Genomic DNA, 16,035 nt, shown 5'->3' with positions numbered 1-16,035 from the left:
TACAACTTACTAACCAAGTTTTCTTTTCTCTCTTTTTTTTTTCCAATTCCCATCCTTCACCCGCTATCTGCATATCATTACAAAACTCTTATTTACTAATTTATCCTGCTCCATCCCATAATAATCACCATTAACTCATTGTTACCCATTCATTTCAAATTTATTGAACAATTTCATTATAACCCATGCAAATTTGCTAAATAAATGTTGTTACCATTCAAATTTGCATGATTCATTTTGTATTTTATTATTTTGGTTTACCCAATTTTGCTTTCACAAAACATATTTTGCCAATTTTATTTCTATTTTATATTGTTTTAAAATCAGGTGCGTAAAACAAGTTGAGAATGTGCAGCAATTCTAGCATAGAGTATATTTTCAATATGTGTAATTTCACAAGCAAAATCATATTTGATTACTTTGAAGAGTGTTGAGACCAAATTCCTTTTGATAAATGTTACATGAAATTCAATATTAAACTTCATTGTCGTTTTTCATATATTTTTCCCGGATCAATTCAAGTTGTGATGCTTGAAGAAGTGAAATGGGAGCAATTGTGTTGATGTTGTTTTAACAATAGGGACAATAAGATAATAACAAAATACCTGTACATATTGAGGATTCAGTGCAACAAAGCCATATCTCCACTAGCTCCTCTGGATAATGTTGTGTATAAATGCTATTGTCTTATGAATAATATTACCTAGCAGAGCTAATGGAAATAGGGCAGTGTGGCACTGAGTCCTCAATATGTGTTAAATGCAGTTTAATATTTATGAGGTTTAGCTTGGAGGTGAATGTGGAGTACAGAATGGATGTCATGCGCAGAGTTTAGTTGCTGTATACTTTGTCTCACCCTGGTAGCGACATAGGTGCATATTTTGATGATTGCAGTACTGAATTGCGGTGTAATCAAAACCACGTAAAAGCCTTATACAGGTTATCCTTGTTCTATAAGTTGCATATCCTATCAGCGACTGCTATACCTTGTTTAGGATTTTCACAAGAAGTACCTGCATGTGCAACAATGAATGTTTCAAAATAGCCCGCCAAAGTCATGCAGGTAACTCCGAGGTCGTGCATTGAATTGGTTTGAATGAGGAATACTATGGGAATCAGCGCCTTTTGTTAGAAGTCACACATGAGTGAAGTGGATAACCTCTATTGGCACTATCAAAGTAAAGATAGCGTGAATTGTGGACTCACATGGCAACTCTGTGCAATGACTACTATTCTGCCCTCAGAATCCACCCAGTGGCGTAGCATGGGTCATCATATTGGGGGGGCACTGGGCCTGATTGGCACAAGCCATTTTTCGTCAATTTTCCTAAATTTTCAAACCGATTGCCCCCACCCATGCCCCTAAAATGCTATGCCACTGAATCCATCTGTTAGCCAAGCCTCATATAATGGTCAAGTAGGTATTTTGTGTTGTTATCCAATGGTCTCTATAATCTGGGATGTTGTTTTCTCACAGGTTAAATTGGTGAATATTAGTAATAACGATATTGTAGATGGCAACGTCAAGCTTACACTAGGGTTGGTGTGGAGTATCATCTCACATTGGCAGGTGAGTGTGTTTATTAATTATGGTGTTCCTCAAGGATCTTGTTTAGGTCCTGTAACATTAAATTGCAAACTTACACTAGGTCTGGTGTGGAATATCATCTCATTTTTGGCAAGTGAGTTTGTGTACTTAATGAGGGTGTTCCTCAAGGATCTTGTTTAGGTCCTGTAACACTAAGTGGCAACCCAAGCTATATAGACACTTTGATGTGGAGCATCTTCTCACAGGTGAGAGTGTAATTAGAGGGTGTTCCTCAAGGATCTTGTTTAGGTCCTGTAACACTAAGTGGCATCCCACGCTATATAGACACTTTGATGTGGAGCATCTTCTCACAGGTGAGAGTGTTATTTTTTAGAGGGTGTTCCTCAAGGATCTTATTTAGGTCCTTGTAACCTTGGCAATTGTAAGCACACATATGTTAGGATCGATGTGTATCATTTCACATTGACAAGTGCATGAGTATTTGGGATTTATAAAATTAAAGGTTTACTCTAAAACTTATTCACAAGTATTACATGTACCTCCTAGATTTTTGCTTTGCAATTTTGAGCTGAATAAAAACAAACTTTAACCTCATTACCAGCCATTTTAATAGCAATTATTGGAGCTTTAACTTTTATTTTGTATGCGTAATAAATTGATATCTACAACCATTTATCCACACTCTTTGACAACTGAAATTGTAAATTGAAAGGATTAAACGTACAGCAGGATAAAGTCACCAGTTGCAATTTCCGAGCATTATGGTGGCACACAGAGAGCAATCATCCGCTGTAAGCAAGTACATCTCCTCAAAGTCCTGGCATATATATCCATTTAAAGGCCCTTTCAGTGATTTCACAGGAACATTAAAAAAAAAGGAAATTTGTCAGAGTTGCTTAGAAATAAAGAATAAGTCTACAGAATTTCATTAAACCACTTTTCCCCTGAATACATCGACAAATTAGTCAAAAAACAGAAGTTTTAGAAAGGTTTTCTACTTCAACTCAGATCGACTCGAGAAAATCGAGATTTTCGTACAGTGCGCCACCCATCCACTGGAACAACTTCCTAGTCCAGTGTTTCTAACACGGGGAAGTAGAGTCTAAATTGATTTAAAACAGACGCTTCATTTTTGTAGTAGAAAACAAAATAAGCAATTAAAGGTCACCGAGGCAAACTAACGGTCAATTCAAATATGAAAAACAGTTAAAATTGTGTATTTTGTTTAAAATAGTAGCTACTGATGTAATAAGTAGTAGAAACAATACATAGCAGCGTGTTGGTACGGTGGAGAGTGAGCTTCTTTCGATCTCGAGTCGGACTTTTTGTACTGTCAGTATCAAAAGTCCAGATTCATGTAAATACTTTATTTTGTCTAAAATACACGGCTTTTCGACCGAACCACTAGCAGGCTATGTTAGCACATCTATGCCAATTACAAAGGTACCAAAATCTGAATTTTGATGATTTTTACGATCGTCCGGATGAGCAAATCACTGAATGGGCCTTTAATATGAGATGAATTTACAGAGACAATTTCTGGACAGAGGGACAATTGTCATCTGAAACCAGATAGTATTTACCCAATCAATATGTTCCAAGTTAGCATACTATGAGTTCTGAAATGGTTGTGTAAAGGTGAGAGGGTGGCAAGTAAGATGGCTGCCATTTGTAAACATAGTTCAACATCAAATTAAATAAAGAACATGTTAAATCTCAGATGAAGAGGAGAAAATATTCTCTTTATACTATCATGAATATGCATTGCAATCTATGACAACTGAGCAAGTTATGAAGTATTATACAGAGGACTGGTAAATTGTATTACATTTAGGCCAAGAAAAAAAAATTGTTTGCTTGCCCTCAATTGAATTTTAACTATTTGGTCGGTCGGTCGGTCGGGATTTCTTTTTTTTTTTTTTTTTTCTTTTTTTTTTAATTACTAGGAAACTCTAATGTTTGTATTAATTAAGGCTCAAAATATGAAAAATCAGACAATTTTAGTGTCAAAATGAATCAACTAATATTAGAAAACAACTAAAATGTTGAACACAAGCTCTAAAATACATTTTTTTTACATCTTCAGAATGCAAAATTTGAAAAGAAAAAAAAACTTTTTCAGGAATTTCCAAAAATAGGGTCGGTATACTTTTGTACAGTAAATAGAAAAAAACAACTTTTTTCTGATTTCCAAAATTAGGGTCGGTCGGTTGAGGGCAAGCAAACAACTTTTTTTTTTTGGCCTTACATCCAGTTAAAATGGGCAAAAAATAAACAAACAAACAACAACCAAGCAGCCATTGCATTTCCTTCTTGTCTTTGTTACCGTGGTTACAATGATAAACATAGCCATGGGCATGGCATTGGTGAAGTGAACCCTATTGGTAGCAGGTAGTGTGGCCTATTTAAACACTAGCCAGCAGCTACACAAAATATTGGACATATGAAATATGTTTTGAAATGTAGAATGTAGTTATTACTCATTTGGGGGTCACCTGACCTATGACCCATGACCTGTTGGGGGTCTTGTAACCTATATTTAAAAACATTTGCATTGGAGAAAAAATATAATAGGTCAAAAAGAGGAAAGTTGTTGATCCTTTGGTCACTTGACTTTTGATCTTATATGCAAATCATATGAAATTAGTACTTTGGAAATGTTCGATATCCTCACCGAAATTTCTAATGCAGTGAGTGGTGGGTATTTATTTTTGTAAAGACTCGAACTAATGTGGGAAGAAAAGACTTATGCATTATGAAATTTTAATTTTTCAAAATTGCTCAAGATATAGGCTCCAAAAATCAATTGTAGACGGGCGAAGGTCTGCTTTTGGCCAGAATGAAGATTTCTTTTTAATTGTCTTCATTTGGAAAATCTGCACAACTCAACAAAACAATCCTGGCTACGGGCCTGGTGTTGTTTTTTGTAGTCGAGGATTTTAGTGGTTCTTTTGTGTTTTTATATAAATGATCACAAGCTTTCAATACCGTACTCGCACTAATTATAATTGAAGACCAAATTAAAAAGACTAGATTACGTATGACATTGTGTCAACTAGACTAAAAATGTCGTACTGCACAGGTCAGCAACCAATCACGTCACGACTTTGCCCTGACGTCAGACGCAAAGTTTCACAAACTAGTTTTAATTCGGTCTTCAATTATAGTACCCCCTAATTAGCAATTACAAGGTATCTCACTGCATAAAAATATTAATGCAAAAATAGTTTAACCACCTAGACACTACTAGTACTAGTCATCTAACAGCATTTCTGATTGGTTGATAACTTGAAATGATCATTTCAATTGCCAATTATGACTTGGCTTTAAAATATTTATGGTCAAACAATACATTTGCAGATGATCTTATTAATACGCTCCTTGATTGGTTCAAAATTGGACACAATTTTCATTTTGGCCAATCGGCAGGTAGTTCTCATGGGGTTAAATACACAAGGCAGCGTTTGAATATATAATATTTTGCTCAGGATCTATTCAAATATTGTAACATCGCAAGCAGTGCATCGACCGTCATCCACTATCTGGTCAAATGGGTGCTTAATAATGCCTGACAAATGGAATCGTAATGTGACTGCAATATGTAAAAGTAAAAGTCAATTAAGAGTGACCATCATGCATAATATCACATCTGACAAGATATTTTACACTTCCCAGAATCCTTTGCAACATGATGCATCTCCTCATTGTAGCAAATGACACATCCATTACTTTGTACAGCTTCCCTTTGTTTTCATTTTGAGAATAGACTGGCTGGACATGGGTCGATAATCAAGAAATAAACATATTTTTCAAGATCTGGATGTACTCTGTTCAATTCTTTGTTATACATTTCGTCACTGTTAACCCGTGATTAATACAGTAGATGAGTAGAGAAAATTGAAATGGGAGAAATGCATTATGGGAAGTGTAAGATATCTTCTTTGATATCATATTAACCTTGAATAACCTCCATGATTATGAGAAAAATAAGCCATAAACTGAATTTTAACATTTTGGTGGGTTTTTTTTGTTATAAAATGTTATTTGATTCTCTCTTCTGTTGTTTCCTTGACGATATGTGAGACAGAGACCAAGATAATAACCGCACAAGTCATTCCTCCTTGTATAAATATGAGAATAAAATCAGTGGTATATGGAGGAAGTATGCAAAAAATTATCTGCTGAACCACTCTCAAAATGACTTTGACTGGACAAATCTACATGAGCTCACCCAAAATTTTACACTTGTTTGGGCCATAGGCACTGACAATTTTGGTGCGGAATAGGCATAATAGAAGGTATGCAATGCAATTTTTTGTCAAAATTTGCGCTGTGTGTTGAGCCTGGTTCAAGTTGCTAGTACTAGTAGTAGTCAGCACAGGCATTCCAGAATCTGTTCAAATCTTTTTTGCGAATCTCAAAAATGCAAAGCACATCACACATTCCTCCACAGCAAATGATGCCCTAGGCATTAAACTCGTGCCCAATTTTAACCCAATTTTCATCCTCAGTTTAAGTCATTTATCAGCAGGTCACCGCGATACGATTGATTTCGCACCAGACCATCACTAGAATTAATTTGATCATTGTATCATTTTGCCTGACCAGTAATGAGTGGAAGTGACCATGGCTAAAAAAGGACAGAGACTTTTAGGGTGGTCATCCTTTGAGGGCACTGTGTGATAATAGTGGACATGGAGAGGTATTAACCTGATTTAAGGTCACCACCTTTGTAACCATGGTAACAAGACAATCAGAATCAGAATGTAACAATTTAAAAGACTATTGAAGACTGTACAGTTCATCAGTTATTAATTGAGTACAATACAAAGTTTGATCAAAGGCCCCTTTTGTTTATTAAAAACTTTGATAAACTATTGAAGATTCATAAATTCTGTACAATATACAAAGCTTTGACCTGATGGTAACTTTTTATTGATTAAAACTCTTTTTGAACAAAAATATGGTGACTGGTTGGCGATATTGCTAATATGCTGACAACATTCATTCAATTTAATATAGAAATACATATCACTTGTTGGGAGTGAAATTCTACAAATTAATGTATGTGTACTGAGATATTGATGCGTCAAGTGCATTAGACACATCAACATCTCAGTACAAGTGTATTACACTCCTCAAAGTAATTAACGGATCAAAAAATTTCATCCAGATTATCTTGACCATACTTGTACCAAATTGAAATATCTTTTTATATTATGTGGCCTTGTCCATTCTCTACTAAACACTGTCAAAAGTCTCGTCATGACTGTTTCATCTGACACTTTTAAGTGTAACATCTTGAAAGATAATTTTGTTTTTGAAAAATATTGAATGAATTTTTTTTATCCTTCAATTACTTTGAGGAGTGTATTTTGTACAATTTCTGGAGCAACAAGTAATATGCATTTATTAACCTATTTCATACACAAGGAAAAAACATGTGACTTTTGCTGTTTTTATAACAAACTTATCACTCAAAATGTTGGAAAATCAGACCAAATATAAATGCATCAACCCGCCCCCAAAATGAATCAATCCTACGCGACGCCAACGCGTGCAAAAACACTGTGTAGTACACAGAGTGCCATTATACACAATCAATGCACTCTGTATATTTTTCTTCCAGGTTTTCTGATTGGCTGCTTTGTAAGTCTCACTATTGTATTTTATAACAAATTCTAATTTAATGAAAATTTAAAAAAGTCAGCTTTTATAAATTAAAAACTTTGATAGACTATTGAAAATTATCAAATTCATCACTTATATATAAGTACAATACAAAGCTGAACTAGATGGTAACTTTATATTGATTAAAATTCTTTTTGAACAAAAAGATGGTGATTAGTTGGTCACATTGCTGAAATGCTGGGAATATTATACAAATATATACTGCCATGAGAGGTTCTGGTTAAAACTATGGGCCCGAGGTGAGATCAATAGTACTATGCGCCCTCAGGAAAATAGTATTAATTGATCTCAACGAGGGACCATAGTTTTAACCAGAACTTCGAATAAAGGCAGTATATATTTGTTTTATATACTTCATTAATATGTTCTTTGTTCATTTATTGGTTAAAAGAAAATTATTTGACATTTTGACTCTCCAGCTTCTATCCTGAGTGAACAGCACGATCAATTTAAGCACAACCTATATTTTGCCCTTCAAAAAAATCGAATAGGCTAAAGTCGGGCTATCCAATTACAGCAGCGCGAAATCATGCTATGGCAGTTTCAAGCGTGCGTAAACTGTTCCGTCAAGATCGAATGCGCCGCACGCCGAAGGCATGGTCAAAAGTACTATTTACGGCTTGGAGGTACAATTTACGGCTCATCCGGGACATTGAAAATACTATTTACGGCTTAGAGGTACTATTTACGGATTGGAGTACTGATGGTAGAACTATTTTTAGTCATGTGATCCACTTTTAACCAATCAATGAACAAGAATATATTAATGAAGTATATAATAATAATTATAACATTGGTTCTTTTCAATACAAAATACTACATTAGCGTGAAAAGTGCATTCAGTCAATCAGATGGCCATTTATTTCCCAAGGCTCACGCATACTTACAAATCATTATCATTTAAAAATATACTTCAAATTCATAAACTTGTAGACTCTACAAAGTCTCAAAGGTACAGTTCTTGTTTGCCCTGCGCACCCTCTGTTTTAAGTACAATTCTGGTTGACCCTGCATGCTTTGTTTGTTAGGGTTAGGGTTATTGTTGGGGTTAGGTCCCAGGTTAGGTTTAGGGTTAAGATTTGGGTTAGGGTTATCCCGGAAGGTTATAGGAAGGTGCGCAGGATATATAGGAATTATTCCAGTTTCAATATATGGATACTGTAGCCAAAGTTGTCAGCAACTTTTGGGTAAGTATACAAGTCTCCCAAACACACAACATCCAGCAGCTCATTGAAGTAGGAGTTGTCACTTTAAATTGTACAAGCTACATTTGATTTTGGGCTAGATTGTGATGCCTGTGGCAACACTGCCATTCATCAATAACAGCTATCTCCCGAAGATACTCAGTGGGCATTCCTGTCATGCCACGCATATTAGCTGGTTTCCATCTAGGTCTGTTGTCTGTGTGCGTGTTGATGTAGGAGCCGATGACAGGTTGGGAGTCTGCCAGTAGGTATTGCTTTAAACAAAACGACAGCAGGTTGAATGTGAGGTGAAAGTTGTCCAAACTTTGTATTTGTTTTGGTATGGTAAGTGTATGCGATTACAACTAGTACTTGTATTCCTCATCTCATATGAGTTGTATCTATAGATGCTATCCTATAGTATAAACAAGTGTATCTGCCATTATGATACTCTGTAGGTTTGAAAATTGTGAGAGTATTTATAATGCGGAGTAAGTACAATTTCAGTTATTATAGCATAAACTGTCAGAGGTTTCTTTTATTTAATTTTAAACAAGAGATGAACAAACGTCATACAGTAATGTATCTTAAGACCACAATGCTAGTTGAATATATAAATGTTTTTATTGATCTGGTTTACATAATAATTGTATTAAGTACTGTTTTGAAAATATGATAATCATAACCTGGCAACTGCTGGTCAAAACAGTGATATGATTATTTTTACTCTCAGTATGTTTTTACTGACCAGGTATGTGTATATTTTTTGTCCACACTAAAGTGCCCTGCAATCAGATACTGTCACTCAGAGGACTACGTTTGTTTATAGAACTCTTACACGGTCACATCTTCCTCACTCAAAGCACTCGCACCATGACATAGCACTCGATATTGAGCGTGTAAGAGGCTCCATCACCCATTGGCAAAATAAAGGTGTTGCCAGTTCCTTGAGTGAAATGGAGATGCATTCTTGTTTGGCGGTACCAATTGATACCGTGATAGCGTGTAATTGATATAGCGGAGCGTGGTACATATTGGGCACCAGTCCTTTGCCATGCTGTGTTGTCATCAGCGGGGCTAGGGTTGAGGAACGCTATATGTGCAGACAAATATACATGTGGAATATACTCTAGATGTAATCAAGAAATGGATTAAAATTACCGATATATGGAGTAGTATAACATGTGAGATGGCTTTTATTAATGATTCCTACATCCTCGTTGTCTCTACTGTTAGGTTAAAGAAGTATTAAAAGAAGCAACCACAACCATGGATGAGGGACAAAACTTAGAGAAGACAGTGTTGAATTGGTGTAAGGAGTCCACACAGGGGTGAGTAGATGTACTATAAGCCTTATACATTGGTTTTGCCTCAAGTTTGGTTGTAATTTGCCGGTCACAGTGTCCAGTCGCGACTGTTAATTGCGTATAGCATATCACACACTCGTACATAGGCGCTTGTCGGCACGCTTGCAACGCAACTGCGTAAAATCATTGATGTTACTTCTGAACTTAAGGTAAATCAAACAATAGCTATCACAATGGTTTCACCTTAAGTGTGTTAGTAACATTAGTGCTTTTAAACGGTTGCTGCAAAGACATGCTGACAAACTGCCACTTGTACCGGTGTGTATACGCTTTGCGGTATTAGCTTAGCATGCTTCTGCGACCAGCGAAACAAGTATGTCAGTTGCTACCAAACTTGAGATGAAATGGAGTAGAGTTATCCCAAATAACTCATCTATAGTCTGTATGGCTACCTCGAGTCACCAGCACTAGCTTTGAAGTTCAGCGGGCATTGGCTTAGCATAGCCTTCTTGCGTGTACATATGCGGCATGTTGATCGCCCACATAAAAGTATGGACATGCACCAAGTGACGCTAAGCTAACGCAGAACACGCTGAACTTCAAAGCTAGTGCCGGTGACTCGAGGTAGATACAGACTATAGCAGGACTATGTTCTTTAACCTCAATATCCTTTCATGCTCATAAAATACCCCCTAAATGAGCTGAGTTGGGTACAAAAACCTCACACACCACATTTTGAGGTCAACATTTGAGTAATGATTGCTGAATTGAGGTTATTGAACTATGCCAATGGAAATGAGACTGTATTGACTTGATTAAACATTGGTTCGCCTCAAGTTCGGTAGTGATGTAGGTGCATAATTCTTTTGTCGCTGTGTCAAATCGTGCACATAAAGTTAATCATGTAGAGTATACATGCCCGTGTCAATTAAGGACAGTTTGTCACTACCGAAAAAAATAATTGATGTCACTCCAGAACTTATGGTGAACCAAAGAATAGTTGGTACAGACTTCTGAGAGTTAAAATACTATAGTGACTATAGTGACCATGAACCAAAATTGTGTCTTTTCCAATGGCATAGTTCAGTAAGCCTTATTTTGGTAAGTCCCATTTAAGGCTATTGAAACTTGATGTTGAGTTTAGCGTCCCATTTTTTTCAGCTCATAATGAGGCAACTATTTCATTATTCATTATTCATTATTTTCAAGGTTTCATATCAGCGGCCTTTTACCAATGCTAAATGCGCTTTTGTTCATTTTAATTGGGTATCGCCAGTCGCAATATAATGTCACAAACACACATAAACATTTATAAAAGTATAATTATCTTGCTTTTTGTTTTTCAAGTTTTAAAACAAACTAAATGTATTCCAAAGTATACCATGCCAGTCTTCTTCACTCCAATTTGTACTAACCTCTCCATGTACATTTGAGGATAGAGGGAAATGGGGGAGGGGGGGGGGATTGACTCATTTATACAAAAATAACAATCATGCAGAACATTATGAAATACATTTTTGGCACCAATTTGTCAAAACTAGGGCTTTCCTAGTTAACCATCTGGTAAAAACATTTTGGCTAGGTTCTCTTCTATCCCAAAGGTATAATTGAAATAATTGGATAGAGCAAGGGTCAAAAACCTGTATATTTTTAATGCTAAAATATTTAGATGGATTCATCTAATAGTTCACAAGGCTTTCTATACAAAAAAAGGGGTTAAAAAATGTTGCAGAACAAATTTTCTTTCTGGTTTTAGTAGTAATTTGCAAAATAATGAATTATTTTAGATTTTACATCTCAAACGCTGCACAAATTTCATAACGGGGCGGTGGACGCTAAACTCAGAATCAAGTTTCAAGTGCCTAAGCTTTTGCTGGTAGACCTGAGATGTCGTCATTTAATGTCACGCCGATGTACACATCATTTAGCGAGCATCGCTTCTGCGCATTTCAAAGCTGTGAAGTGTGCAACAACGATGATCGCATCGGCGTGACGACATCACAGGTCTACCAGCAAAGGCTTATGGGATTTAGCTAGAGGGTCAATCATGGTGCAAACGAGAGAGATACAGACTGCGTGCAATCAGTCAAAGTCTCAGCATCACCCGATAATGAGGGCCGATTGTTCCATGAAATGTGACAGGCGAGACTGCTACGTAACGTAATTACCGCGTATTTTCACAGTCTGTCGCATACTCGCGAAAGCATGCAATGCTCTATCGCGTATACGCGAAGGCACACAGAGCTGGCGTGATTGTTAGACACGGTACGATTGAACAATTGGCCCTCATGAATATGCGATGTGATTTTTTAAACATGCACGATTGAACAATCAGCCCTCACATGACTATACGAGAATTCTCAGCATACAAAGCAAGGGGACTTTGCCTGCTGGTGGGTGAAGCATGTTGTGAGATTCTAGCACTATACAACATAGGGCCTCAAGTTTATTTTTCAGATGAACTTCAGGTCACACATAGGTTTGTTTCCTAATCCTGAACTACATTCGTTTCGATCAATATCTGTTGACATTTTGCAAAAATAACTGTATGCATCATATGAAAGATGTTCCAAAGTTATATGCACCTTACCACAAGGCTGGCGGAACGATGGGGGACACTTGCAAGGCCATTTTAGTGGTGAGTGATCTCAAAAACAGAAATAACTGTTAAAAAGACATTCCAAAAGCTCAATAGACTGGTTCAACATTACATGCCTCATTCCAGGTGCACCCAGGTTCGGGGTTTGAGGACAGCTAAAAATGATTGGATTCACATTCACAAGATAGCTGTCATCAAGAGGGCCGTTATCTTGAGAAAGCCACTGTCCAAGATACTATGTGAGAGAGTAGCAAACACCACATAAAAACAGTGCTATGGTTTGTTAATCTTATAATTTGTGACAATTATGCAGTTTTTGTTACTACACAAGCCAATAAAGTACCAACTTACGCTCACATGAATTCATATAAGTGAGTTCCAGTCAGGCATTACGCAATGCGAAACTAGCGTAAGTGCTGCGACCAACTGTGTGCGCACCATTGAATGGCTTAACCCTAACACCTGAAGGACTTTTTGGCGACTGGAAGGGAAAGAAGGGAGAAATAAAGAGAGAAAACGAACAAAGAAGTTGTTGGCTCTGGGTGGGATTCGAACCCAAGACCCGTTGCATGCCAAGCAGTAGGCCGCCGCCACTTTGCCACAGATCTTACGCTGGCCGGGCCAGCGAATTTGTGCCAATATATTACTTAGGGTGATTGCGTTATCACATCCCGTGAGATGCACGCACGCGCCGTAAAGTGGTTTGTAGTGTTTTGTAATACTCAGGCTTGCTAGGGTTAATGTTATGAGTCTTCATTTTTTCACCAATTATAAGCTGAACAAACTATAAACTAGGCAATATAGTGCATTCAATTGTGAGTGACTTGCAAAACATTTGTGTCCATGGTAACCATAGCGATAGTATTCTATCATCTTGTCAGTATGAAAGGAAATAGGCCAATTATAAAAGGCTTGCCCCCCTAAAGCACTTTTACCATTATCAGAATGTCGATATTTTTTCTCTAGAAATATCTTTTAAATATCTATTTTGATGGATTTTAGATTCAGAATATGTGACAGCTATAACACTAATGTACTATAACATTTTCCAAAATACAGGGTGTGCGGAAGTGAAAAGTTCTCATCTATAAGAGTTTCCATCCATGCCTTTTCACTCCGTTTTACTTGGACCATCAAGATAAGGTCCTCTTTTCGTTAACTTGCACTACGCTAGATCTATATTTGATCAACTTTTAAAAATTGTTATTTTCAAATGTAGAAAGGGAAACAGACTTCTTAGTTAGACCAAACAAAGTAACTTACCAAGAGGATCTAGCATGTTGCCTAACCCACAGAATCTTCTTATAAGATCTATCATGATATTATGTGGAGCCATCGGTGGACCAGGCAACTATTCGCTGGCGAAGTGATGTAATAATTTGATTAACTACTGTACCATAGCAATAGGGTAAAACAATTTTTGAATATATCACGCTGCACTACAAGCAGGTTGCACTCATCACATGTGTGTGTCTGCAATCATAGATTGAATACAATACCTCTCTTTTCAAAGATACTAATCTTACAGGTGTGAATGATCAGCATGATATGGTTCAATGCAGAGGTACCGAGTGAACGTACTAGTGCAGTGAAGTGCGATATATTCAAAAATTGTTTTACCCTATTGCTATGGTAGCGATTGGCATCTGGAAGCAGATTGTTAGGGATAGTATATGTGACCGTACAGCACGAATGAGCCGTAAATGTCCTCAATTGTATTCTGAGTTACAGTGTAAAATGGGCATGAAGGTTGTATTCATAGGTACCTCAATTTGGTGCTACGTGTACCTCATTTAATGAGATACACGTAGCACCAAATTGAAATACCTATGAATATGACCTTCATGCCCATTTTACACTGTAACTCAGAATACAATTGAGGACATTTACGGCTCATTCGTGCTGTACGGTCACATATAGCCAGATATTTGAGTGTTAGTATTTTTGGTTCCCTGCTGCAATATATGGTTCTGCAGTATGATTTGCCATTCAAACGATTGATTTGTTTATGGCTTCATTCTTCTTCGCAACAAGATTGCCACTGTATGTGCTTCAATAACTTAAGTGAATGTCATTCTTCACCATTTGATGTCACACCATCATCAATCAGAGGCCTGATGAAGTCCGAAATGGACGCAACATAGCGAAGTGAGTTGCAAAATGTTTTAAAGTACTGGATGAATAATCTACACCAAGATATTATACGGCTTTATTTTTTTAGCTGCTCAAGCATCAATTTCTCAATGGAGTCTTTAAACTAGTCTAACTCATGAATATCTGACACCAAGGATACACCCAAACTTTCATTGGCTGTGTGAGCCAAATGGGTAGCAAATTGGTGGGCCCACAGTGATTTGCACATCTTTTGGCACAAAGACTCATTTTATTTCAAACACTGATACCCGTCCACTTTAACCCCATGAGAACTACCTGCCAATTGGTCAAAAAGAAGTTTTCATTATCAATTGGACCAATCAGCAATATTGTTAGAATAATTTCACTACGTAAAAAATTGGGGTGAATTATTTGCAAAGCTCCATTCTGATTGGTAATTAAAGTGAAGATATCACATAATTGACCAATCAGAGGCAATGATCGGCAGGTAGTGCTCAGGGGGTTAAATTTTATATATCTTGCAAATATCGAAAAAATATTCTTACTATCTCTTAGCAATCACAGAACGTGGAAATTGATGACAATTACAAAGTGACAGATTTATGTAACAAGTAAAGAGTTGAAAGTGTGAGAAGTGAAGTCCTAAATATCTGCAGGCGCATCCATCAGACTGTGTTGTGTTTCCTAAAATCACTGGACCAGAAATCTCACCAGAAATGGTTACTGGCTACCTGATGGTGATAACAGATGAGGGCTCAATATGAGAGCCATGGTTGGGTTTGAATCAATTTGAGGTAACAATAATGAATACCTGAGTGGAAGAAGGGCCCAACTCCAATTTTTACAAAAATGAGTTAGACCCAGCATTTTATTGCCAGCAGATTGTTCTTCCTTGTGTGTGAAAGATGAGCCAAAATCCACTCTCTAAATAGTCTTTCACGTACACTTAATCATGGTTTTCACGGAAGAAAGGGCCAACTCCATGGAGTTGGGCCCTTCTACCACAAATATTGGGTTAAAGAGGAATTTTCCTCATCCCATGAAATCTGCTTTTCACTACAATAAAGTTTCTTGTTAACATATTACATGCTTCCTATTTGTGTAATTAATGGATAATTACAAAATTTCTGTAGCTATTTATAACACATCTGCTTACGGAACTGGCACTTGCAGTATATTAGTGGAAGAAGGGCCCAAATCCAGCTCGTATTAAGACCTGTACCGTTGCCATGGAAACATCTTTTATAATTTCGAATGTATGTAATATTGTATGTTCATGTATTAAAGGTCCCCTGAAGATGAAAACATTCTGTCTATAAAACTTTTCCAAATATTAAGTTTTTTCTTAATATCTCGAAAACAGTTTTGATGGAGTTGGGCCCTTCTTCCACTCAGGTATTCAATTATTTGACTTGCTTTGAATTAGGTAGGATCCTGGGGGGGGGGCACTTCAATATGAAATGGATATAGGTGTAGGGCTGGTATTTTTGCAGTAAGGGGCATTCGGTGAGAGCAAAATATAAAAAATATGGAGTCATTGGGTGAGAGCATGTTTTTTGGCATTCGGTGAGAGCAAAATGTATAAAATAT

The 16,035-nt window shown here is 36.8% G+C and overlaps 1 protein-coding gene across 1 annotated transcript in view; it reads left to right on the top strand.

Annotated features, from left to right (window-relative positions):
* Positions 1-16,035, top strand: part of LOC140157258 (utrophin-like) — a 252,448-nt gene that overhangs the window by 180,368 nt on the left and 56,045 nt on the right. The window contains exons 6-7 of the mRNA XM_072180386.1: positions 1,478-1,570; positions 9,661-9,755. Coding sequence (XP_072036487.1) covers positions 1,478-1,570; positions 9,661-9,755 — 188 coding nt within the window. The remainder of the gene's footprint in view (positions 1-1,477; positions 1,571-9,660; positions 9,756-16,035) is intronic.

Source organism: Amphiura filiformis, chromosome 7 (assembly GCF_039555335.1).
Source record: "Amphiura filiformis chromosome 7, Afil_fr2py, whole genome shotgun sequence".
Taxonomy (NCBI): Eukaryota; Metazoa; Echinodermata; class Ophiuroidea; order Amphilepidida; family Amphiuridae; genus Amphiura; species Amphiura filiformis.
This window is presented reverse-complemented; position numbering and strand designations above follow the sequence as displayed.